Source organism: Physeter macrocephalus, chromosome 15, assembly GCF_002837175.3.
Source record: "Physeter macrocephalus isolate SW-GA chromosome 15, ASM283717v5, whole genome shotgun sequence".
Classification (NCBI taxonomy): Eukaryota; Metazoa; Chordata; class Mammalia; order Artiodactyla; family Physeteridae; genus Physeter; species Physeter macrocephalus.
The window spans coordinates 39,276,552-39,301,621 of NC_041228.1; the positions used below are offsets into that span (position 1 = coordinate 39,276,552).

Sequence of the window (25,070 nt, forward strand, 5' to 3'; positions counted from 1 at the left end):
TTTTTTTTTTTTTTTTAGATTCCGTATATATGTGTTGGCATACAGTAAATAAGTAGGTATGAATTTTATATTAAAGTCCAACTTAAACAATAAATGGAGTCCTTCTACCAGGGGCTGCTATTAACTCTACAAAACAGTAGAGCTGGAGCTGGGATTCAAAGAGATTTCTGCAACACAAATATAAAGGTTCAGTTTATGAGACTGTCACAGTGGGTAACACATGGATAGCACTCCATAAATAGTCAGTGAATGAGATATAGCATAGAATAACAAGTTGATTTGAGCTATTCCCTTTTATAAAATTTCAGTTGGTTAGCATGATGCCAAGCAAAACACGTAATTGGTTATAAAATGTTAATTTCTACCTGATTGTTGTAGCAGAACTGGAGGAGCAAAAGCCTGGGGAAAATCCAGGTGTTCTTCATTAGCTATTTCTTGGCCGTACATTTAAGCTTAAAGTTTTCAAAACACAGACCCAGATACTCTAGTGAAGTTACAACATAGGGAGGTACCTATTTTGGATAGCCTGAACTCCCCCTTTCACTAAGGAATTATACAGTACTTTTTTGTTTTAATTTTTGACATAAATACTTCAGTGTTTTAATTGCTTTCCTATCTTCTTAAATAGTACATATGGAACTTTCCTGTAGACTCAACTCACTCTTAGGAACATTAGTTACTACATTATCATGTAATAGAGTAAGTTCTTAAAGAGATTCTCATACCCCAAATGATATGATTTTTGAGTTGTGAGATTTGTTTTGTCCTTTACTTACAGTTTCTAAAATGTGCCTTGCAGTGTCACACTTCTATACTTTTTTACACACATTTTCTCTTTGCCTAGAACACCTCCCAATGAATTCTTGGTCCACCTATTGAATTCCTACTCATCTCTCTCATCTTTCAGTAGCCAGCTTTCCTGACAGCTCAGACTCAGTTATTCCTCTCTGTGTACCTTATACTCCTTGATTGCTATATTAGCTAACCCCAAAACCTAGTGGCTTAAAGCAATACATATCTATTATATCACACAGTTTTTGTGGGTCAAGAATTTGGGAGTGGCTTAGCTCGGTGGTTCTGGCTCAGAGCCTCATAACATTGTGATCAAGATGTTGGCCAGGGTTGCAGTCAGCTGATGGCCTGACTAGAGCTGTTGGATCTATGTGCTGGCTAATTTGGGCTGGTTGATAGCAGAGAGCCTCAGTTCTTCACCAAGTGGACCTCTCCCCCGGGGTTCTTGAGTATCCTTACAACATGGCAGCTGGCTTCTCCCAGAGTGAGTGATCCAAGAGAAAGAACAATAAGAAAGCCACATTGCTTTTATGTTCTAATCTCAAACATCACACACCATTATTTCTGCCACATTCTATTCATTAGAAGTAAATCACTAAGTACAGCCTACACATAGGGGAAGAGAGGCCAGCTCGATCTTTTAGAGGGAGATTAAAGAATTTGCAGGCATATTTTAAATCCACCAAGACTGATCTTATGGCATTATAATTATTTATTTGAACACTTTCATTTTTAGGTTGTTTTTTAGGACACCCTTAAAGCATTTATTTTACCCTAAATAAACTAGAGATCTGGGCAGTGACTATAGGAAGTTATAGAGTATTCAAACTTTGAATTTTATCTTCCACTTACTAGATGTGGGTCTGACTTTAGTCAAGTTATTTACTCTGAATCTCAGCTCCCTTGTCTTGAAAGTGGGAATCGTAATCATCAGCCCTGTTGTTAGGATGAGGTGGAATAATACAGGTGAGAGTCCACTGCAAACTGCAAGGTACTGTATGACCACATTAGTACTGAACCAGCCAGGATGCAGTCAGTACTGCAAGCCCTGTGTTAGCAGAGTCTGGCTTCCAGAATTTACCACCTAGTTTACTTATCAGCCACCATGCAAGGGCCCCTTTATCGCCTCTCCTCTCCTCTCTGCCTCAGAATATCTCCAAGCTTATAACACAGAGTTTTGCACATAGTAGCTAATCAATAAGCATTTGTTGTTGTTCACTATGATGCTGAAAGTTGTCCTGGTTTTCTTTTCATTTAGGGTAAAACAGAGGAAACTTTTTAAATAGCAGTATTTCACAAACTAGAATAGAAAGTTACTAAGAGGTACAGGATTATGAATTGTTAAGAAAGAGTACACACTCTGGGAAGGGACAGTCTTGAGTTAAACTCTGACACTCAGAAGCTTTGTGAATTCTGTGAACTCTTTAAGCCTGTTTCTTCATCTGTAACATGGGGATAACAGCACAATTTGACAAGGTCATAATGAAGATCAAAGGAGATAATACATGAGAAGCATCCAGAATACTGCCTGTCACATAGTAAGTACTCCATTAAGTGTATTATTATTCATCATATGATTATGATTATTATGAAATGGCTCCATCATTAATATGGGAAAGCTGTTCAAACCCATGTACGATGGCATCCTCCTGCTTGCAAGTCCCATTTTGCACACTAAGATGACACTGAGTCCAGGAAAGAGTACTCTTTTAAGGCTTGCCTTGCCTACCTGGGTGGCTATCTAAAACAGCCTGTCTGGCTTGAGCTATTTCCATTTGCTGTCTTTATGAGCCCGGAGGCATGCACAGCTATGAGCACATTTCAGAAATTTGAAAAATAAACAATGAAATGTCTCATGCTTGCCACACATGTATTTTTCCTACCATGATTTAGGTTGGCTGGTTCTAAACCATAAAAAGTTTATAATAAGAAAGAAAACAAAAACGAAATTTGCCAGTTTGAAACTCTAACGCCAGCCCCCAAAACTTTCCAACTCAAGGTTAAGATGTGAACCAATGTTCCAATATGTTCATGAAAGATTTAATAATTACTTTGCTTATGAAAGTTTAAACAGCTGCTTAAGTGAGTAAAAAGGCTCCCACCCAGGCAGAATAACTTGCTGTACCCATTAAGAAGGTTTTACAAATCATCAGACTACATATTCAGATGAAAGGAAAGCCGCATTTGCTGCACAGCCTCTAACTATTCAATTATGTATGGAATGAGTTTGTCCACCAGGTCAATCAGGTTTTGTTTATTCCTTCAACAGGGCTCTTGACAGCATCAGTGTTAAGGCAGTTTCCAAAGGGATTGCTGAGCTTTTCAATAATGTATTTTTAAGAACACACATATACGAACTAGGCCATGACTTTTTCTTTAGGTTATTTTACAGCTCAGTTCCATGAATACAGAGTTCATTATCAAATGGACTGGGAAATTATAGGAGGTCCCATCACATTCCTTAAAAGAAGCATAACATTACTCTTTGGGCTTTCATATGCATTACTCCTTCTGCTTGGAATATTCCCCATCCCAACTCCATCCCTGTAACTTTTAGCAGGTTAACTCTTCATGGGTAACTACTCGTGCTGTGGGAATAAGTTGGATCTCTCCAGAAAGCCTTCCTTGGCCTCCTTGACCAGGATGGTCATCCCCATCATACCACTTTGCTACCATATTACGGCACTTACCACCTGTTACCGCAGTTACTTGTCTAACTGCCTGTCTCTACCGTGAAACCCCAAGTGCTGTGAGGGCAAATTAATATACCAGCATATGGTAGGAGCTCAGTCAATTCCTGTAGAATTAATGAATAAATTCTCCAAATCACCCAAACAGCACTTTTTCTTCTTTTTCTCCTTCTACCCAAACTTTAACAACTCTTGCCAATTTTATTTCCGAAATATTTCCTGAATCCTTCTCATCTTTTCCAACACTATTTCAGCTGTCTCAGTTCAAGTCCAGCTAATCTCCTGGCTGAACTTCAGTTTTGCCCTGTGAATATATATAGTGGGTAGAGTGAACCAAAACGAAAAATCCACTGCTAACCCAACCTTTCAGTGATTCCCTGCTGTCAAAGGACAAAGGACAAAGGATAAAGCCCGGCCCTTCATGTGGCATGCCAGGCCTCTGTGGTCAGTACCTCCCGATGCGCGCCCCTCCTATTTCTCAATTCCTTACTTTTGCATAAGCTCTCCCCTCTCCAAAGAAGGCTAATATTTATTGAGGGTCAGAGAGGCAAAATAACCTATCAACATAAGAAGAAGGATTTGAATTCTACAGGCTATGTTTCTAACCACAGTGCTGTGCTGCCCACCCAATGTTATTGCTATAACCCTAGTGCTTGACACACACCCCATACTCCATAAATATGTGTTGAATGAATGAATGAATGAATAGTTGGGGGGAAAAAAGAATATAAAAAAACACCAAAATGTAAACTATCCAGTGGCTCTTATGCCTCTTTTCTCCTGTTTCTCAGAAAGTTTGGGGAATATTGCAAAACGACCTCTTAAAAGATTTCCAGTGCACATGAGCACATTAAAGGCTAACAAGTGCCTCAAAAAATGGCGTTTGTTTAACTTTTTTCAATAGAAGAGTTCCTAACTGTATTTGAACAGAGAATATTTTTTTTAGAAAAAGGAAAGAAAGAAAAGAACACCTACCAACACCCCTACTCTGTGAAAGAGTGAAAGGGCTCCCATCTAAGAGTATACAGTGTGCACCGTCAGTCTCATGATAATCTCCAAGTATTTTTTTTTAATAATGGAATTTTCAGGATGGAAATGACCTTTGAGCTTTTCCAGACAAAGTCCCCCATTCTATAGTTGAAGGATTAAGTGGCCCAAGGTCACTCAGCTTATTTGTGGCAGAAATAAAACCGGAACCAAGGCCTGTCAACACCCACCCAGTGGGTCCTTTCCATCACTCCACACCAGTGATTCTCAATGTGCAGTGACCTCTGTCCCTCGGGGGACGTTTGGCAATGCCTGGAGACATCTTTGATGGTTACGGCTGTGGGGAATAAGGGAGAGGTGGGGGATTACTGCTAAATATTCTACATTGTACATGATAACCTCCCCCAACAAAGAATTATCTGGCCCCAAATATCAATAGTGATGATGTAGAGAAACCCTGCCCCACACTAAACAAAAGAAAAAGCAAACTCTCTGGTGAACAGGCTAGAGCTTTCATTTCAGTGTTTCCCACTAGCCTGCACAGTGCTCCATTATATTTGAAATAATACTGGCATATGAAACTGAAATTGTTCTTTGAATCCCTGAAAATAACTGCTGCTGGAAAAAGGTTTAGATTAAAAAAAAACAAAACAATTCCCCTCATCAAGGGTTTAGGAAAATGGGTTTGGATACTATCAACCAAAAAAAAAAAAAAAAAAAAAATCCAAAACACTCTTCTTTTCCATACAATTCCCTCAGAAGAATTCTTAACTATATTAACATTTTTAAAATATTGCATTTACTAAGCAAGACCTCAGGATAAGGCCTAGGAAATCACTGAGGAGCAAGGGTGATGGGCCAGCCCTAAAGCCAGCATGAGAGACTCTGTTCTCAGTGAGACTCTCTCCCACAGGTGCCCTGTACCCCTGGTCCCAGGTAACTTCCCCTCTCGTCAGGTCACTTTGAGCACAGCCCTCCTGTGTTCGCTTGTTTGTTTGAGTGAGAGGCCCTGGAAGCATCATAAGCTAAGCCTGGGAAAGGACTATCTAGGGTAACGTCAGGATGGGGCCGCAGCTACACTGAGGGCTACACGGAGGATACCCACAGGCAAGCCCCTGCTTTCCAAGAAAGCAGCTCACTCTTGGGAGTGCCTTCGGAGAGTTTCCTCACTGGGTTAATGAACCATAGTTCTGGAAGATGTCATCACTGGGGAAGCTGGTCAAAGGATACACCCAAGCTTTCTGCACTATTTTTGCAACTTCTTGGGAGCCTAAAATTATTTCCAAATAAAAAGTGTTTTTTTAAATGATGTGATTGGTAGTAGATCTATTTTGGCTTTGTTTGTGGTCCTTTGCTAAAACAGAAAACACCTGGTTACCTGATTGGTGGGGGTGAAGGTGTATGCACAGGGGCACAGGGGAAGAGGGCAACATAAAGTGTCACTAACACCGAAGAAGTGCTGCATCCATCAGACCCTCTTCCAAAGGGACAAGGAGCTAAAGAGGAATGAGACCCAAATCAGACTTGATGGAGAGAGGATGAGTGGGAGGAATGGACCAAGCACTGGTGGGTTTCCCAGGTGACAACCCTCGTGGGCGCTCTAATGAAGCTGTGAGACGGACAAGGGACAGTATATCGGAGAGTTCTTCGTGCCTAGGAAAGCGATATCAGAGGAAAAAGCACAAGAGAAAGATACAAGTAATGACTTAGTAGGGTTAGCATGCCTTGAATCCTGAATCAACAAAATCCCACAGATTTAAATGCTATCCATCCAGCCAAAGTGTGCCCAGGCATAATGGAGTTATCTTTGAGGTAGAAAGAAATGGGAGTCAGGAAACCTGCAGTCACATTCCAGATGTGTCCTATCAGGCATTTGTTGTGTCTCCTTGGTCAGGTCACTCAGATTCAGTTTCCTCACCTGAAAGTCAGGGAATTGGTACTAAATTGCTAAGATCCTTACCTGTCTGTCTCTGCCTGTCTAAGGCTATTCTAAGAGGTAGGATACCCTCTATTGATTTAATAAAAAATAAAACCTATTCATGGATGGCAAAAAGTTTCCTATAAATTTTCCAATGCAAATTAGCTCTTTTGGGCTTCCCTGGTGGCGCAGTGGCTGAGAGTCCGCCTGCCGATGCAGGGGACACGGGTTCGTGCCCCGGTCCGGGAGGATCCCACGTGCTGCGGAGCGGCTGGGCCCGTGAGCCGTGGCCGCTGAGCCTGCGCGTCCGGAGCCTGTGCTCCACAACGGGAGAGGCCACAACAGTGAGAGGCCCGTGTACCGCAAAAAAAAAAAAAAATTAGCTCTTTAATAAATGGTAGTAGAATAACATGGCAATTTTAGTGCCAGGGAGAATCAGCTCAGAAGTCAAAGAACTCTCGTTTCCACCCTCTCAGACTCATCCTCAACCATGGATGGGCCTCACAGATACAATGATTTCTCAGAGAAAAAGCTGTCTGAGAGAAAGGAGTTGCAAAGCCTAATGTCAGGGCTTCCAGAGGCCTGCTCTCTCCCAGTGAAACGCACCCCCTCTAAGTGTTCAAGGTCTGCTGAATCCTGCACAACATGCCCAAATCACAGAGGAGCAGTTTCAGAAGAGGTGGAGAGAGAATTCCGTGCCTGGAGGAGCCAGCTCGTGGGGTTTTAGGAAGAGGGTAGGATTTATGTCTATAATACCCTTATTCTGCCTTTTCACATATTGAAACCCAATAAAGTATTTGTATGATTGGCATTTTTTTAAAGCCTGTGGTTAATTCAGTCAAGGCTTATGTCTGGATTATGCAGTAGGGTTCTGAAATATGTTAATGCTTCATTAATCACATATTCACTTTTCCAGAGCTGAAATTCACCACATGTAGTCCATGGATCTCAGGCCAAACCAGAAGGATTCTTTATGTGTTAATTGCTTCCCTTTCCTCAAGGTGCTGTGCATGTAAGGGGTCGTGCTGGGCGTCACCACCGAAGAGTATCAGCCACTGCCTGAGTGTTAGCTCACTTTCAAGTCACCCAGGATGCTCGGCTGCAGGAAGAATAACGGTGATTTCAACATATCCTCTTCATTTTAATTTTTTTATCTAAAAAAAATTTTTAATTAATTTTCATTGGAGTATAGTTGCTTTACAATGTTGTGTTAGTTTCTTGTTGTACAGCACAGTGAATCAGTCATACGTATACACATATGCACTCTTTTTTAGATTTCCTTCCCATTTAGGTCACCACAGAGCACCGAGTTCCCTGTGCCATACGGTCTGTTCTCATTAGTAATCTATTTTATATATAGTAGTGTATATATGTCAGTCCCAATCTCCCAATTCATCCCACCCCCCTTTTCCCCCTTGGTAACCGTAAGTTTGCTCTCTACATCTGTGACTCTATTTCTGCTTTGCAAATAAGTTCATCTCTACCATTTTTCTAGAGTCCATATATAAGTGATATTATACGATATTTGTTTTTCTCTTTCTGACTTACTTCACTCTGTATGACAGTCTCTAGGCCCATCTACGTCTCTGCAAATGTCACTATATCGTTGCTTTTTATGGCTAATATTCCACTGTATATATGTACCACATCTTCTTTATCCACTCCTCTGTTGATGGACATTTAGGTGCTTCCATGTCCTGGCTATTGTAAATAGTGCTGCGATGAACATCAGGGTGCATGCATCCTTTCGAATTATAGTTTTCTCTGCATATATGCCCAGTAGTGGGATTGCTGGGTTCCTCTTCATTTTTAGAAATAATTTCCACTGCACCTAGTTTGCTCAGCATTATTTAGCACTATTCTTTAGTATAAAAAGGAGCAAGGTAGCAAGGACGTGTCAGGGATAAGTTTTTCAACCAAAACTATCAAGACCAACATTTATGTCATTCAGCATACTTATAGTTTAAAATAAAGTTGAATGATTTTAGAAAAGTTTGTCAGAGTTTAGGAGAGCTGAACTCCCTCACTAGCCAATGAAAGAATGGGTCTTAGTTGGTACTGAATCTCCATCATACACTTCCTTTCCCTCTTTCTTCATTCTAATTTTCTGCTCATTTATAAATAGTACTATATTATTTAACCATAACTGCCTCCTATTTAACCCCCCCAAACGCCCCCCTTCATGGTCTCTTTTCTTCCGTCTTCTTCACCTCTGGTCACTTACCTCAGCATTTACCTAGATCATAACCTTTAACTTATAAGGAACAGGAGAGGGGACCTGACAGCATGGAAACACCATTTTGAGATCGGTGTTTTAAAAGATAACTGAACTGCATTGCAAAAATGCAGAAGCAGAAAGAGAACAGAAGAAAAGAAAGTCAGGAGGGAAATAGCAAGGGCCTGAATTAGAACAGTAATGACAGAAAAGACAAGACAGGAACAGATTTTTTTTTTTTTTAAATAGACTGAAAGTAGACTGAATAGGATATGGTTCCTGACTGTAGGACAGTAACAAAGAGGAGAGAATGAAAAACAACTTGAAGTTTCTGAACTGTGCTGATAGGTAAATATGGTTCCTTTAACAGAGACAAGAAACCAAGGCGAGGTGTTAGGCGTGAGGGAGTTGATGGACTCGAGTTTAGCCATACAGAGCTGCGTTCATGGGTGATGTCCAATGTGCCTATGGACAACCAACGCTCCAAATGGGCAGGAAAACTTCTGGATTTAAAGAGAATAGAGATTAAGAAAATCGTCTCCTTGTTTTCTTCCTTTATTCTTCTCTTCATTTTACTGAATTAAAATATGCATTGAGAAGCTACTGCATGCCAAGTTCTGGAATAGGCATTAGGGAAAAAAAGAAAAGAAAGTAAACAGAATGCTCAGGGCATCTGCAAGTTCTGGTGGGAGAGGACAGCATAACAATGGCATAAAATGGTGGGATGACGGGAGGGTTCCCAGAGGAGCCTTTATCAGGGATGGACGATGCTTACTAAGGTTCATTAACTCACCTCACACCTGGAGGGGAGAACACATGCTTTCCACTTCCCTTCATGGTCTAGACATGCCCTGTGGTTCTCCAGGCAGGCTGTAAGGCAGATTCCCCCCTAAACACAGCCGCATGGACTTCACTTCATTGCACTCACCCACATTCCTTCTGGGCAAGTGATGCTGTGACTTCTTTGTGGGAGACCTTTTGTTAATCATCTATCTTTTACATGTAGGCAACAAGGTATTTATAACTAACTCTTGGAATGCTGTGCAACGTTACGATAGAGGTAAAAGTTTAATCCTAATTCCTGGGACAGCTCTGAAATTGTCCATCACTCTCCCGGAAGGCATTACCCCCATAGAATACAGAGGTTGAAGCATCTTGACAGAGATTAGGGTGCTTAAGATTCAGGCCAGCCCCACAATTCCACCCCTAGGCACCTACCCAAGGAGGAATGAAAACATACGGCCATAGGGAGACTTATACAAGACTTATACAAGAATGTTCACAGACACTTTATTCATAACAGTCAAAAACTAGAAACCACGCAAATGTCCATCATCAGCGGTGAATGGATAAACACACTGTGGAATGTGTCTTGGGCTGCAGCAGCTGGAGAGTTGAGGTGATGCTGTGAAATATTACCCAGTATAAAGGCATGGACAGCAGATACAACAACACGGACGAACCTCAAAAGCATTATGCTGAGTGAAAGAAGCCAGCCCGGAAGACCCCACTTACATGATTCCCCCTATATGAAACTCTCGAGAAGAAAAAGCTATAGTTCCAGAAAGCAGATCAGTGGTGCCCAGGGCACAGGGGAGTAGAGGAGGAGATGGACTGCACAAGGAAACATTTGGGGTGATGAAAATACTCTCTGCTATGACTGTGCTTACATTACTGGATTACATTTTTCAACACTCATCGAATTGTACACTTAAATTTGGTAAGTTTATTTTATGTAAATTATACCTCAATAAAACTGATTGGAAAAACAGTCACGCAGGGCTGAGGAGGAGGCCCGGGCACGCTCAGCTGGAAGATGCTGGCGGTTCCCGGGAAGCTCTGAGCCAGCACTACCTCAACCCTCCAGCTGCTGCAGCCCGAGAACGCCTCTGTTTTAATGCTTTGACCTCAGACCCCGACACCCACTGGCCGTTTCAGATTAAGGTTCCAATAACTCACTCTCACCTTGCCACCCACCCTTAGGCCAGAATCAGCCTGCTCATCCAGACAACTGATAATATATAATCCTAACCTCCTCCCACCCTGGACTAGGGATTACACTCTAAGGGTTCTGACTACTCAGTACCTGAAACGTGGACTCTTGGCTCTTCTGTTGGTCTCGGTTTCCTAAAGCGACAAGGGGCTGGGCTTATTTGTTTTCTCAACATTTAAAACTACAGTTTCTCTACACTGTCTGACTCTCCATGGTCCTACTGAGATCTTGCTTTTCCGTTATCCCTGCGGCCGTAACCCCAGGGTTGATGCATGCCCAGGTCCAGGGAGCAGGTCATTTAGGAAGGGAGAAAAGGGTCCCAAAACGTAAAACGTATCTTTACTGCAGTGCAACCCTTTCAGTGTGAGAGAGGCCCTGAGTCAGGACACGTGCTGAAGGACTGTTTCTCCGTTACTGTCTGCCTGTTCCTTCATCCCACTGATGTTCTTAAACAAAATACATGTCTGAACTGCCCAAACAGCTATATTTTTAAGTGCTATTTTCAGAAGTTCAATAACTACTAATAAAGAAGGTTTGTATCAGAAACCTTATGAAAACCATCTTTTGTACACTTGATGTCATAGGAAGTAAACTAACATGACATTCACTGAGTGCATGTGATGCAACAAACACTATAGTAGGAGGCTATCAGATATGCATTATCTAGTCTAGCCCTCATAGTAATCCTGTTCCTTACATAACACCATGCCCATCTTTGTAGATAAATTCTCTAAGACTTAGAGAATAAGTAACTTGCTGAAGTCATTTAAGCTTCGGCTAGTACACAGTTTGAATACACATCTAAAACTATTTGAAGTTTCCAAAAAAAAAAAAAAAACCCTCTAAAGATTTCACATAAACTGTGGTCTATAGCTTGGATTAATATTCACAAGATCCTGGGTTTGAGTCCTTTCTCAGCCATTTACTAGCTGTATGGACCTTAGGCAAGTGAGTTTCCTTTAGGATTAATTTCCTCACCTGCAAAATGAAGAAAATAGACTTACTTCACAGAGCTTTGAAAGGATGAAGGAAGATAAGTCACACGATAAGCATGCTATCAACTATTGGTATGATCTCAAATGCCAAGTGGCTCCAAATGGAAGAAATACAACACATATGGACAAATACTGCCCTCAACTATTCGGAGTTGAATTTCCACACAGTGGATCATATTCTGCCCTTCAGTTAGTCCTGCCCTTCTTCAGTCAAAGTAGTAAACTTTTTTTTTTTTTTTTTGCGGTACGCGGGCCTCTCACCGCTGCGGCCTCTCCCGCCGCGGAGCACAGGCCCCGGACGCGCAGGCTCAGCGGCCATGGCTCACGGGCCCAGCCGCCCCGCGGCACGCGGGATCCTCCCGGTCCGGGGCACGAACCCGCGCCCCCAGCATCGGCAGGCAGACCCCCAACCACTGCGCCACCAGGGAAGCCCCAAAGTAGTAAACTTTTGAAGGAAAAAAAAAAAGTGTCTGCCTTTAAGGAGTCTATGAAGACCATCTCTGCAGACTCATTCTCTCTTTCCTAAACTGCCTCTAAAAACTAAAACTTGACCACAACTCCTTATTCCCAGACAGCCCATCCCTTGCCTTCACTCACCTGCTCCGGGTACTTGCTACCAATGATCTCTGCTACAGTGTTGAAGGAATCAGCATCTGGGTAGTTCTTTGCCCCCATCTTCAGCTGAATGACAATTCTGCTCCCACGAGAAGCCATCCTTGACATCATCTCTGCATCTTCCACCGTAATACAAGCTGTTGGGATCTTTGGCACACCATCCTGGTATTCCTGAATACCTGTGTGAGGGCTTGAGAAAAGAAGCCACCAGGTTACCTTGAAAGTGGAAATGGACCAAAAGTATTTTTTAAAAGACTTTCACCGATCTTTGTTTTCATGTGAGGAAGGGAAAGGGTGGGCAATATTGGTTTACTTGCTTTTGATGTGAATGTAGGTTTTCTTTTTGATAAAAATAACTTAGAAACTTCAATTTAATAATAATTTCATTGAAAACATTACATGAAGTTTATTACTTCATTACATGAAGTCTAGGCTGCAGACTAGAAGGCCCACACGTCTGGAAGAAAACTGGCCCAGGTACAACCAGCTCTCTGGTCACTGACTGGCTCGAGAGCTACTCTCTTCCCACCCAGACACAGAGGTCTGCATATGTGGCCCTGCATAGCGGTAGAACACTGTGTACGAAAACCATAGAACAACACCTGGGGAAATGTTTGGATTCCCAGGAAGAAAAGTGCCAGATAAACCCAGGTCTGTGATTTCACTGCCACAAGAAAAAGAAAACTATTATGATTTTGGCATGAAGGGGGTAATATCACCCCAAATGGTCAAGTTTTTTTCTGCTAATTTCCAGATGCTTCTTACATCACTGGAAACACTTGTAATTGAAGTTGATATTAATCTACTATTGATTCAGCCTCTCCCCATGCTAATTGAGTTTATCAAATTCACTTTCTAAAACTGTTCTTTCAAACTGTCCCCTTTTACCTCTGAGGTAAAACTCCAAACCACACCACCACAACTCGCTCAGGACCACAGCTTCTGAGCGCTCACCATATCCCATCAGTCTGTTCCCGTCTTCTGTGGAAGCACAAGCTAACAGCCTCCCTTTCCAAATTAAGTTTTCTTTTTGTGCTTCCATACTTGTTTCAGGTTGTCTCATATTCAGAGAAAAGCCTCTTTCCTCCTTTGAGACATAACACATTTCTCTCCTGTACAAGTGACTCCAATCTGCACGTGCATAAACACGATCATGCAGTCCTATCACTGATTTCTCGGTGTGACTGTTATTGCTGTGACCGTGTATCAGGTGACTATTTACTGACTTAGAGAAATTGCATGACAAAGTGATTAAGAATACAGGTTCAGGAGCAAGACTGTCTGGGTTCAAATCTGGGCTGTGCTACTTATTGCTAATTGGCCTTGGGCAAGTTACACGTCTTTGCTTCAGTGGCTTCAGCTATGATTGGCGATGGTAATTATAATACCTATTTCATAGTTATTTTGCAAATTTAGTTAACTTATACAAATAACTCACTTACCCTGGAACATAGTAAGCCCTTAATAAATGTTAAATATTTATTATACTAACTTATCTATTACATTAATCCTGCAGAGAGAGACTGTGTAATCTCAAGTCCTTAGACTTAGACCATCTAAATACATCCTTTATGGACATTTCTTAACTGCTGACTGAAAATTATATTCTTCATTAGAGAGAGACAAATGACTTATAAATTCAAAACTTATAAAACAGAAACCCTGAATCTGAATCCCTGTTCTGGAATATGCCTAATCCACTCTAACTTCCAGTTTAGGTGAAATCCTGGCTCTACCATTCTCCACCTGCCTGACACCAAGCAACTTAGATTACCTCTCTGTTTCTGAGTTTCCATATCTGAAAAGTAGAGAATAATATTAGTATTGACCTCATAAGATTGCTATGAGGAATATAAGAGATAGTATATGTAAAGGATTTTAAAGTGCTTGGCATATAGGAATTACTTAGCAAACATTAGTTGTTATTATTATTTCTTCAGTGTTAATTTTCCCCACTGAGTTGGTAGAGTGGTTAATGACCAAAAGTATTTTGAAACATGTAGGAAGACAATCTAAATATTTATTATTCACATTACCTTACGTGATGTCTAGGATTCAACAAACTCTCCTTGTTCTCAGGCTCTCTGACTCAAAAGGAGGTCAGTGTAACACCTCTTAATAGGCTCTTTTAAATAATGTTTCTAAACAAATTAGTACTAATAAGTTACAGGTAAGACTTCTTAATTTGGGGACAGTGAACTGGGCATACACCAATGGCTCCACTGAGGAAAATGGCATTTTCCAACTGTGGTTCTGAATTCAAGATATAAAAAGCTTCTAATTTGTTTCTACAATTAAGCATGTTCTCCAGTGGTTGAGTATTCTGCATTGTTCAGTAGAAGTAGGCAGTTCTATTTAGACTCCTGTATTTTAACTGTCAATTGTCCTACAGGAGATGATCACCATAAACATCACCTTCCTGGCCCAACTTACAAGCCCCACTTGCATTTAACAATAGCAAATGGTAAACTACAAAGGAAGCCATAAAAAATCAAAACAAGACCATTTAAAGACTAATACCAATCCTTCACAAAGTCTTCAGAAAAATACAAGAGGAGGGAACACTTTCCAACTCATTCTACAAGGCCACCGTTAATAAGAACAAAACTAGACATAGACCCTACAAGTAAAGAAAACTATAGACCAATATCTCTTATGAATATAAACGCAAAAAACAAAATCAACAAATTGATACAGCAACATATGAAAAGAATTTTACACCATCACCAAGTGGTATTTACTCCAGAAATGCAAGGTTGATTTAACATCAAAAAAATCAATCAATGCAGTGTATTATAATAATATAATAAAGGACAAAAACCACATGATCACCTCGATAGATGCTGACAAAGTCTTCGACAAAATTTAACGCTCCTTCATAATAAAAACACTCAACAAACTTTGAATGGAAGGGAACTTCCTCAACCTAATAAAAGGTATCTAGGAAAAATCCACAGCTAACGTCATACATAGTGGTAGAAGACTGAATGTTTTCCCCCTGAGATCAGAAACAAGGCTAGGATGTCTGCTCTGCCCACTTCTATTCAATGTTGTACTGGAGGTTCCAGCCAGGAAAATCAGACAAGACAAAGAAATAAAAGAAATCAAGGTTGGAAACAAAGAGGTAAAACTATCTCTGTCCACAAATGGTCACGTATATAGAAAATCCTAAGGAATCCACATGCCCACACACAAAAAGCTATTAGAACTAATTAACAGGTGCAGCAAAGTTGCAGGATACAATATCAATATACAAAAATCAATTGCACAGTAGTAATAAACAATACAGTGTAGTAGCAATACAGTAGCCATGAACAATCTGAAAGTTAAGTAAACAATTGCATTTCCATTAGCAACAAAAAGAATCAAATACTACAAATAAATTTAACAAAAGAAGTGCAAGATTTGTACAATGAAAACTGCAAAATGTTGTTTAAATAAATTAAAGAAGATCCTAATCTATTGAAAAGTGCCCCATGTTTATGGATTAGAAGACTTTACATTCTTAAGATGGTAATACTCCCCAAACTGATTTACAGATTCCGTGCAATTCTTCTCAAAGCTCCACCTGCCTTTTTTGAAGAAATTTACAAGCTGATTCTAAAATTCATATGGAAAAGCAAGGGACTTAAAATAATCAACACAAGTTGAAAAAGTAGAACAAAATTGGTGGACTCACACTTCTAAATTTAAAAACATACTACAAATCGATAGTAATTAAAAAAGTGGTACTGGTATAAGGATAGACACATAGATCAATAAAATAGAATTGAGAATACAGAAATAAAGTTTGTAAGACTGGTCAATTCATTTTCAACGAGGGGGCCAAGATAATTCAATGGGGATAAAACAGCGTTTCCACAAATGGTGCTGGGGCCAACCAGATACCCACATGAAAAAGAGTGAAGTCGCACCCCTACATCACACTCAAAAAAATTCAAAATGAATCACAGACCTAAATGTAAACTGGCACACATATGTTTATAGCACTACTCAGAATAGTCCAAAGGTGGAAACAACCCTAATGTCCATCAACTGATGAGGAGATAAACAAATCTGGTATATCTATACAATGCCAAAACAATGTTCTGAAACATGCTACAACATGAACGAACCTTGAAAACCTTGAACCTTCTTTCACGTCTTTCCTAAGTGAAAGAAGCCAGTCACACAAGACCACATATTGTAAAATTCCACTTATAAGAAATGTTCAGAATAGGCAAATTCACAGAGGTAGAAAGTAAATTTTAGGTTGCCTTGCACTGTTGGAAGGGACAGGGAAATGGGAAGTGAATGCTAAGTGTTAGGGATTTCTTTTCAGGATGATGAAAATGTTCTAAACTAAAATTAGACAGTGATGGTGTTTGCACAACTCTTTGAATATACTAAAAAACACCAAACTGTGTGTGTTAAAATGGTAAATTGTAGGGTTTGTGAATTTACCCCAATAAAACTTCTAATATAAAAAATCAAAATAAAAATCTTAAGGTTCCAGATTTCTCTTTAAGAGGAAAATCCTGGTATCTTTTTCATTCAAAAATCATGCTTCTATGGCTCTGGTTTATGACATGTATGAAAACAAGGCCTGCTGGTCTCTGTGCTTGCAAGAGAGTATACCCAAAATATAAAATGAACATGGAAACTGTAAGTCTTAATAAGCTTTTCAAATTTTACTAAATTTCTTGTGTATGTTTTGTAAAGTGATATAATTTGAAGTCAGCTGAATATTGTCTTTTATCTACATAAAATAAGTGCAAGGTTTAAACAAATACGTTTTGACATTTCCCACCTGATTACCACACATCAGTCAAACTCCCTTAATGCTAGTCACTTTTCACTAGCTCTTTATAAAAGATACCAGGCACTTTGTTTCTAAGCACTTCAAAATTTGCAAAGCTCAAATCAACCATTGGAACTGGGTGTTAGCTTGTGATGTTAAATATCCAACATAAGGAAAATTATGTATCCTTACTGAGGAATATGTAGGTTTTCACAGGGGCATAGAATACATTGATTGAAGTAAAAATTATTCACAACACAATGAAGTCTTGGAATGTTTCCTAAAGAAAGAGTCTAGAGGTGGGAATGATTATGAGGACTGGGAGCTTTTGAAGCTCTAGTCTCTTGTATCTATGAGAGGTTTTTTTTAACTTCCTTATTAGGATGGTTAAAAGAGCACCTATTCTGTTTATCAGAAAGGCTTGTTTGTTTTAAAAATCAGTTTGATTGAAAATAACTATCTTGGGAAAATTACAATTGACTTTATTAAATTTTTTTAGATCTAGCACTTAAAGAGTAAATTCATCTCAGGCTTTTATACTGTCATTAACAACAATAAGAGTAAATTGATCTCAGGCATTTATACTGTCACTAAGAATACAAAAGCAAAAGGATTCATTTACACCATAATTTCGCAAAAAAAGAAACCCTGAAATATTTCCAACTACCATAGGTTAAAAATAAAAAACAAAAACAAAAATAACCTGACCAAGATAGAGGAGGTAGGACTAAATTTCATTCCTAATTCTAATATAATTCTATAATATATAATTGAGAAATTAGTCATCCTGTTAGACTGAAATCATGTGAACTGCAGCATTACCAATAAACAGAATTAAATCCTTAAAAGTCTGTGCCACAGTCTGTAAAATAACATGGAAGCAAAGCCTGAAGCTATCATAGTAGCAATTTGAATACTTGAAATTCTAGGTCACGGGCATTTGAGCACCTGTGGCAAATTAATAGAAAAATATCTGTTGAAATTTTCTTTTCTTCCACCATCAATTACATGAAATCCTTGCAGCTGAATCCTGCTGCAGTGCCAGTCTATCGACGTGCTAACTAGGCAGAACTTCAAAGCTAATATTTTCTTGATGTCAATCACATTTGCGTTCAAGGGCTCTTCCTGTACATCTGGTAGTGTTTCAACTGTTTATTCACATTTGTGTACATCTTCTCAGCCTCTGAGTCAACAGGTACACGTTTTTAGTCTTCTAATCTTTAGAAAAGTCATATATAAGATCTCCATGCCACAATGATGTAGAGGAGCACAGAATGAATTCTGAAAAGGCTGCTGACACAGATAGGATATCAGCACTCAGTCACTTCAAAGGAGGAAAATAATGTCTACAAACAGCATCTATGCATCATTAAGTTTGCGTAAATAATACATTTTGATGAAATAAAAATGGATTCTCTGCCCTTGGATTTAAAGATTTCCTTCCCTTGGCCTTTTATAAAGCTTAACTTTGGTATCAGCCTTTCCCCCCTTATTTTAGGCACCATGAAAAGACATTTACTCAATAAGGTAGTGGAGCTTTGAACCCTACAGTATTAAGGAAAGGTGATCTTCTTGTTCCATGGATCCCTAAAACATAAAGCCTTCTATCAAAAATGACAAAATACCATGAAGAGAAGTTAAACTCTCTAACAGAGCAGTCCATGGAATGTTCCAAAGAATTTAATGATAATAATAGCTAGCACTTACTGAGAACTTGCTATGGGGCTGGCAGTGTGCTGAGTGTTTTACATGCATTAATTCATTTACCAGTCACTACAACCCTATGAAGTAAGGACTTGTCCCCACTTTACAGATGAGGAAGTTGAAGCACAGAGGCAAAGCCCACAGTCTCACAGCTAGAAGCTGACCAAGCTAGAACTGAACCCTGGCAGTCTGTCTCAGGTCCATCCTCTTAAGCTATATAGAATCTGTATTATTTTGCCACACATCACACTAGTAACAATGATGATGAAAGGCTGAATTTTTAAAAAATTTATCATTTCAATGATGATTACTGTTAGCAGCAATAACTACTATCTATTGAATATGAAGACACATATTGAGCTAAGCAATTTCACACTTTACCCTTATTTAATCTGCATCTCAATTCTGAGATAGGTGCCCATATACTCATTTCTGAACTGAACTGACAAACACAGGGTTCGTGAATAGCTCAAGTGCTCTGGGTAAGAAATAGTGAACTTTGAGACCAAGATAGGCTAAGTCATACTATGAAAACAAACAGCCCCTAAGATTCTATTCATTAAAATGATAATTTTTTTTAATTTCAGCCTTTTTGAAAGATATAATTGACATAGGAAATCATACGATATTTAAATATTACATCAAGATGACTGACGTATGTATACATTGTGAAAGGATTCCCCCCCTTGAGTTAATTAAAATATCCATCACCTCACATATTTATCCTTTTTTTTTTTTTTTTTTGGTGAGAACATTTAAATTCTGCTCTCTTAGCAAATTCCAAATATATAATACCACTGACCCTTGAACAACATGGGTTTGAATGTTCAGGTCCACTTATATCATGGATTAGCTTTCAATAAATATGTACTACAGTACTACACAATCAGGAGTTGGTTGAATCCTCAGATGGAGAATCACATACATAGAGGGCCAACTGTAAAGTTATATGCAGATTTTCGACTGCATAGAGTCAGTGCCCCTAACCCTAGAGTTCTTCAAGGGTCAACTGTACAGTGTTATCAGTTACAGTCACCATGCTTTACATTAGATCCTCAGACCTTCTCATCTCACAGCTGAAGGTTTGAATAATTATTTATAGGAATACTTATTGCCGTTTTGTGAATTGTTTTCCGGCTATTTTGTAATTCTTTTGTTTCTTTCTTCTTCTTTTGTTCTCTTCCTTTGTGATTTGATGATTCTCAGTAATGTTACGCTTAGAGTACTTTTATCTTCTATGTATCTACTACAGGTTTTTGCTTTGTGGTTACAGTGAGGCTTACATAAAGCATCTTATATTTGTAACAATCTATTTTAAACTCATAACAGCTTAACTTTGAACACATACTAAAGCTTTACATTTTTACTCTCCCCCCACCCACATTTTATTTTTGATGTCACAATTTATATATTTTTACCTTGTGTACACATTAATCAATTTTTGTAGTTATAGTTATTTTACTACTTTTGTTCTTTAACCTTCATAATGGATTTATAAGTGATTTGCCCACCACCATTACAACACTGGAGTATTCTGAATTTAACTATATATTTACCTTTACTAGTGAGATTTATACTTTCTTAAGTTTTCCTGTCACTAATTAGCATCTTTTAATTTCATCTTGAAGAATTCCCTTCAACACTTCTACTAAGGCTGGTCTAGTGATGATGAACCCTTTCAGCTTTTGCTTGTCTAGAAACTCTACCTTTCCTTCAATTATGAAGGACAACTTTACCAGGTAGTGTAGTCTTGGTTGACAGGTTTTTTTCTTCCCACATTTTGAATATATCATGCTACTCCTTCTGGCTTGTAAAGTTTCTGCTGAAAAATCTGCCTTTAATCTTACTGGGGTTCCCTTGTACATAACAAGCTGTTTTTTTCTTGCTGCTTTTAAGATTATCTCTTTGGCTTTAACTTTTGACAGTGTGATTATAATGTGTCCCAGTGTGGATCTCTTTAGATTCTTCTTCTACAGAGCAGCTCTCTGGGATTCCTGTATCTGGATGCCTGTTTCTTTCCCCAGGTTAGGGAAGTTTTCAGCCATTATTTGTTTGAATAAGCTTTCTGCCCTTTTCTCTCTTCCTTCTCTTTCTGGAACTGCTATAATGCAAACATTGGTCCTCTTGATAGTGTCCCATAAGTCCCTTAAGCTGTCTTCACTCTTTTTCATTCTTTTTTCTTTTTGCTGCTCTGACTGGATAAATTCCAGTGCCCTGTCTTCAAGTTCACTGATCCCTTTTTCTGCTTGATCTTGTCTGCCATTGAACCCCTCATAGAAATTTTTAGTGGAGTTATTGTATTCTTCAGCTCTGTGATTTCTGTTTGGTATTTTCTTATATTTTCTATCTCTGCAGAAATTCTCACTTTATTCATGCATTGTTCTCCTGACCTCAGTGAGGGTTTCATGACCATTGTTTTCAACTCTGAATACCATAGAGAGCCAAGAGGGACTAAGGGAAGACAAAAGGTAGATGGGAATCATGAGGGGATTGAGACTGAGCACCATCAGAAGATAGGAAAAACAAAATAAAGGATGGTAAAATCACACAAATAACTATGCAGCCATTAAATACTATATTTTGATGAATGTTTAATGATACAAGAAAACAGTTAAAACATGTTTCAAAAGTGTGCATATACTCTAACCCCAACAGTATACATGCAAACTTATGCAGCAAAAAATGACTAAAAAATAGATGATACGGTGAAAGTTTTTTTATCCTCTGAACCTGAATATAAAGTGCAAGCTTTAATATTGCCTTATTCCCCTCCTTTTTCTACTTCTTTCTCCCAATATACCTTTCTAAATTGTCTTAAACTGATTAATAATGATGAGTTAAGCAGAGAGATTTTTCAAAGGATTAGATTATGCTGCTGAGTTTTGAGGAATTAATGGGTGTTCCTCCATTCATTTTACATAGTTTCAATTAACAATCTGGATTAAGAAATTGGGAAATTAAACTTTTCTTTCAAAGAGAGAATATATTTTGAGTAAACTAGGAGAGCTAGGGCAGGTACAAGAAGCATTACCAAGGACTTAGCAGTCACACAAAATTCCACAAAAACAGGCTGAATTCTTGTCAAATGTCATGGAGAAAATAGGTGATGATATGGAATAAGTCCCTTTAAGGCAGAAGGGTGGATGTGAAGGGCTGAAGAACAGCTCGAGTATAATATTTAGTTGATGTAAAATACTTTCATCTGGTACTTTGAAGTAGACAGATTTTTTTTTTTTTTTACCACAAAGTATAAACAGGACATTAGTAAAATGGCATTTTATAAACATCTGGATAATGTGTTCCTAAGGCCTAGGCCTGAAGATTCAGGAGTCAGCTGGCAATAATTCCAAATCTAACACTGATTAAAACACTTTTAAAACATCAAATCTCTGGTACTTGCTATGGTTTCAGAGTGCACTGGAACATTCCATATATTTTAATCAATTTCATAAACACTACGTTGAGGTATTTAGCCTTAAACTTACAGTTTTAATTTTAAAGGTAAGGGTAACTAAAACCATCGAAAAGTAGATGGAAGTTACTCTAAAAAAATTAGTAATCAAACAGAAACTATTATTTCTACTTTTAGAACTATAATTAAACTTCTGTGAGAAATTAATATCTATTACTCTTTTAAATCATAAAAAAGTCATCAAATAGCTAATAAATTTCCCATAATCTTCCCTCTTTTCATGTAATTTCTGCTGTTAAATAAAAAGATATATGTAATTTTTAAAGTTATTTTCCTAGTTGTCTTACAAGAATCTTATATAACCTAATAGGTCTCATTTGCTAGGAAATTTTCCTAAGCAACCTGGTGTAATGTCTTAAAACCACCAACAGATTTGCTGAGCTTGTCACAGCCTTCTGCTTTTATTAAAAATAAATCATTCACCAAACCTGTGACTAAGCACAATCATTAATTACCATAATTTAAACATTTGGCTACCAGGTTGACTTTGGCAACCAAAATTTTCTAGCTCACTAAAGGGAGTAAAAAGAGCTCATGGGTTAAATTAACTCATTCTGGCCACTTGATCATGTAATTAGAATTATTAATAATATAACATTATAATAATAGAATATGAGAAATATTATTAATAAGTCATTTCACAAAACAACTTGGGTACTCAGCTAAGCCAAATTCTGTGCTAAGGCAAAAGAGACAGGCTACAACTATGAATAAAACAAATGTGATTCATGTCCTCTAAAGAAAAAAAAAATTTCATATTTTTGCAGAACATCGTTGAGCATTTATTTCCCAGACTAACCTGAATGCCACCCTCAGGTTCTCTACTTCACCCTCTAGGACAGGCATTGTTTATATATTTATCTCTATATGTCTAGCATTTAGTATGCACTGCAATGCTCAGTAGGCTTTTAATAAATGTTTGATGGATAAATGAATGAAAAAATATACATTATTATATCCATGATTATGTCCCTTACTAGGGGATGATGAGTTTACTACCGACAACTTGAGTTTAGGAAAAACTTAACCTCTCCTCATCTGTACTCTAACTGTTCTCAGACCCCATGGGTCTATTTAAAATCAATATCATCTGAACTTCTAAGTCTGACAAAGAATCAGTCACACAGCAACTCAAGAGAAAGTGCAGCTTAAGAGGCAAGGTCATGTTGCAACCCCTCAAAAGTCAAATGAACTGGAGCTGAGTGGAATAGGAATTCAATAAATGGCCACCCTCCACAGGGCAGCATATCGACCACACACCTGCTGGGCTCCTCTCAGATGCACTTGTTAAGGAAACGGATACCTGGGTATCTCAGCACATCATCCATGTGCTGCTCAAAGCTAAGTCAGATCTAGCAGAGCCTCCTTCTCTGCTCCTTTCCCCAAAGATAGACCTAGCTTGTCATGGTGGCTTACTCTCAACACCTGCCTCTCTACTCCAGACAGACTCACAGCGTTTTGCTGAGTGAGACAGCTAGCATTTTGAAGCATTTGAACTGGATAGAGCTCAGCTGTCATTCAGGGAACTGTTGATTCCATGTTGAATCCTGGAGAGGCAGGGTCAACATATGAACCAGAGCAACCAGAGTCAAATCCAGCTTTGACACTAACTAATGGTATGACCTAGAGTAGCTTTCACAAGCAGGCTCAGCCTCAGATTTCTCATCTGTGAAATGGAAGTAATATCTAGCTCAGAGTGTTAGTGAGTCTTCAGAATAGCTACACAAAATTCCTGGCCCACTGTAATTTAAAATGGCAGCCATCATTATCATTCTACTTTTTGGAGCCACTTGCCTTTCTACATATCCAGAGGCCCAAAGCCCATACATTCCACACAAGCTTTGCACTCATGCCATCCTCCATGGATCCTACTCCTTGGCAGTGCTCCAACTGTTAGCATTTTATTACATTGCTGTTAGCATCAACAATAACATCTAACATTTGCACTGTCACTTAGAATTTACTAAGCAGGAAGCAGGTCCTCATTAATTTTTTTTACTTTTCACAACAATCATATAAGGTAGGTACTGTTACTCCAATTTTTTAAAATGGAGAAACTCTGGCTCAAAGTTAAGTAATTTGCTCAATATCACACAACTAGTAGTTAAAGGAAGTGAAATTTGAACCATGATTTTGCCAACACCTATGTTTATGGGGAAGACATGCTACCTCTCACTCTCCATTCTATGCCTCATCCCTCACCCTATCGCTCCAGTTAGCTATTGGTGCTCATTTCCTTATGTTTGAAAATACAGAGAGGACAGGTAGGTCTAGAATGCAGTTTTAAATATTTCTGAAATAAGAATATTTACCCAAAATTCATTTAACAAATATTTATTGAGACACTCCTCTGGGTTTAGATGATAAAACAGCAAATGTGATATTTTGTTATCAAAAAACCCTTTTGGGTTTCTTACGGTCCATAACTCTGCAGTGTTTCATCTTTCAAATCATGGAACACTAGCTGTTTTGGATACTGCCGCTCAGACCAAAACTCTGTCCCACGATTCCTGTAACCTTTACACACACAGACCTGCGCCTTTAGAGTCCTGATGAGTGCAGATAATCAAAATTTCTGAAGTTTCTGTGGTCTGCAGCCTCCTTCTCTCCTGCTGAGAGGGAAAAAAAAGCTTTGGGCGGGGTCATACATAAAGTCTCAAAGAACTTTCAGGAAATCAGGGAACCACAGACGGCAATATCTTCCATCTTCGCCAACTGAGAGAATATGGTTGACCCTGGAACATGGAGACTAGTGCAGGTAGACCCACTAGGTCCTTTGGTGGGCTTGACTGGGGGCAAGGCACTCTGGGCCTCCAGCTCTAGAACAAGCTGGTTAAGAAATAGGAGGGGAAAGGTACCCACCTCCTCCAATGCTTTCTCTTGGCACAAGCCATCCTTTCCCTCACATT

At 38.9% G+C, this 25,070-nt stretch overlaps 1 protein-coding gene across 2 annotated transcripts in view; it reads right to left on the bottom strand.

Moving 5' to 3' along the window:
- CPQ (carboxypeptidase Q) overlaps nt 1-25,070 on the bottom strand; it is a 461,800-nt gene that overhangs the window by 254,336 nt on the left and 182,394 nt on the right. For both annotated transcript variants that reach the window (XM_055091154.1, XM_024115916.2), the window contains exon 4: nt 12,188-12,395. In XM_055091154.1, coding sequence (XP_054947129.1) covers nt 12,188-12,395 — 208 coding nt within the window. The remainder of the gene's footprint in view (nt 1-12,187; nt 12,396-25,070) is intronic.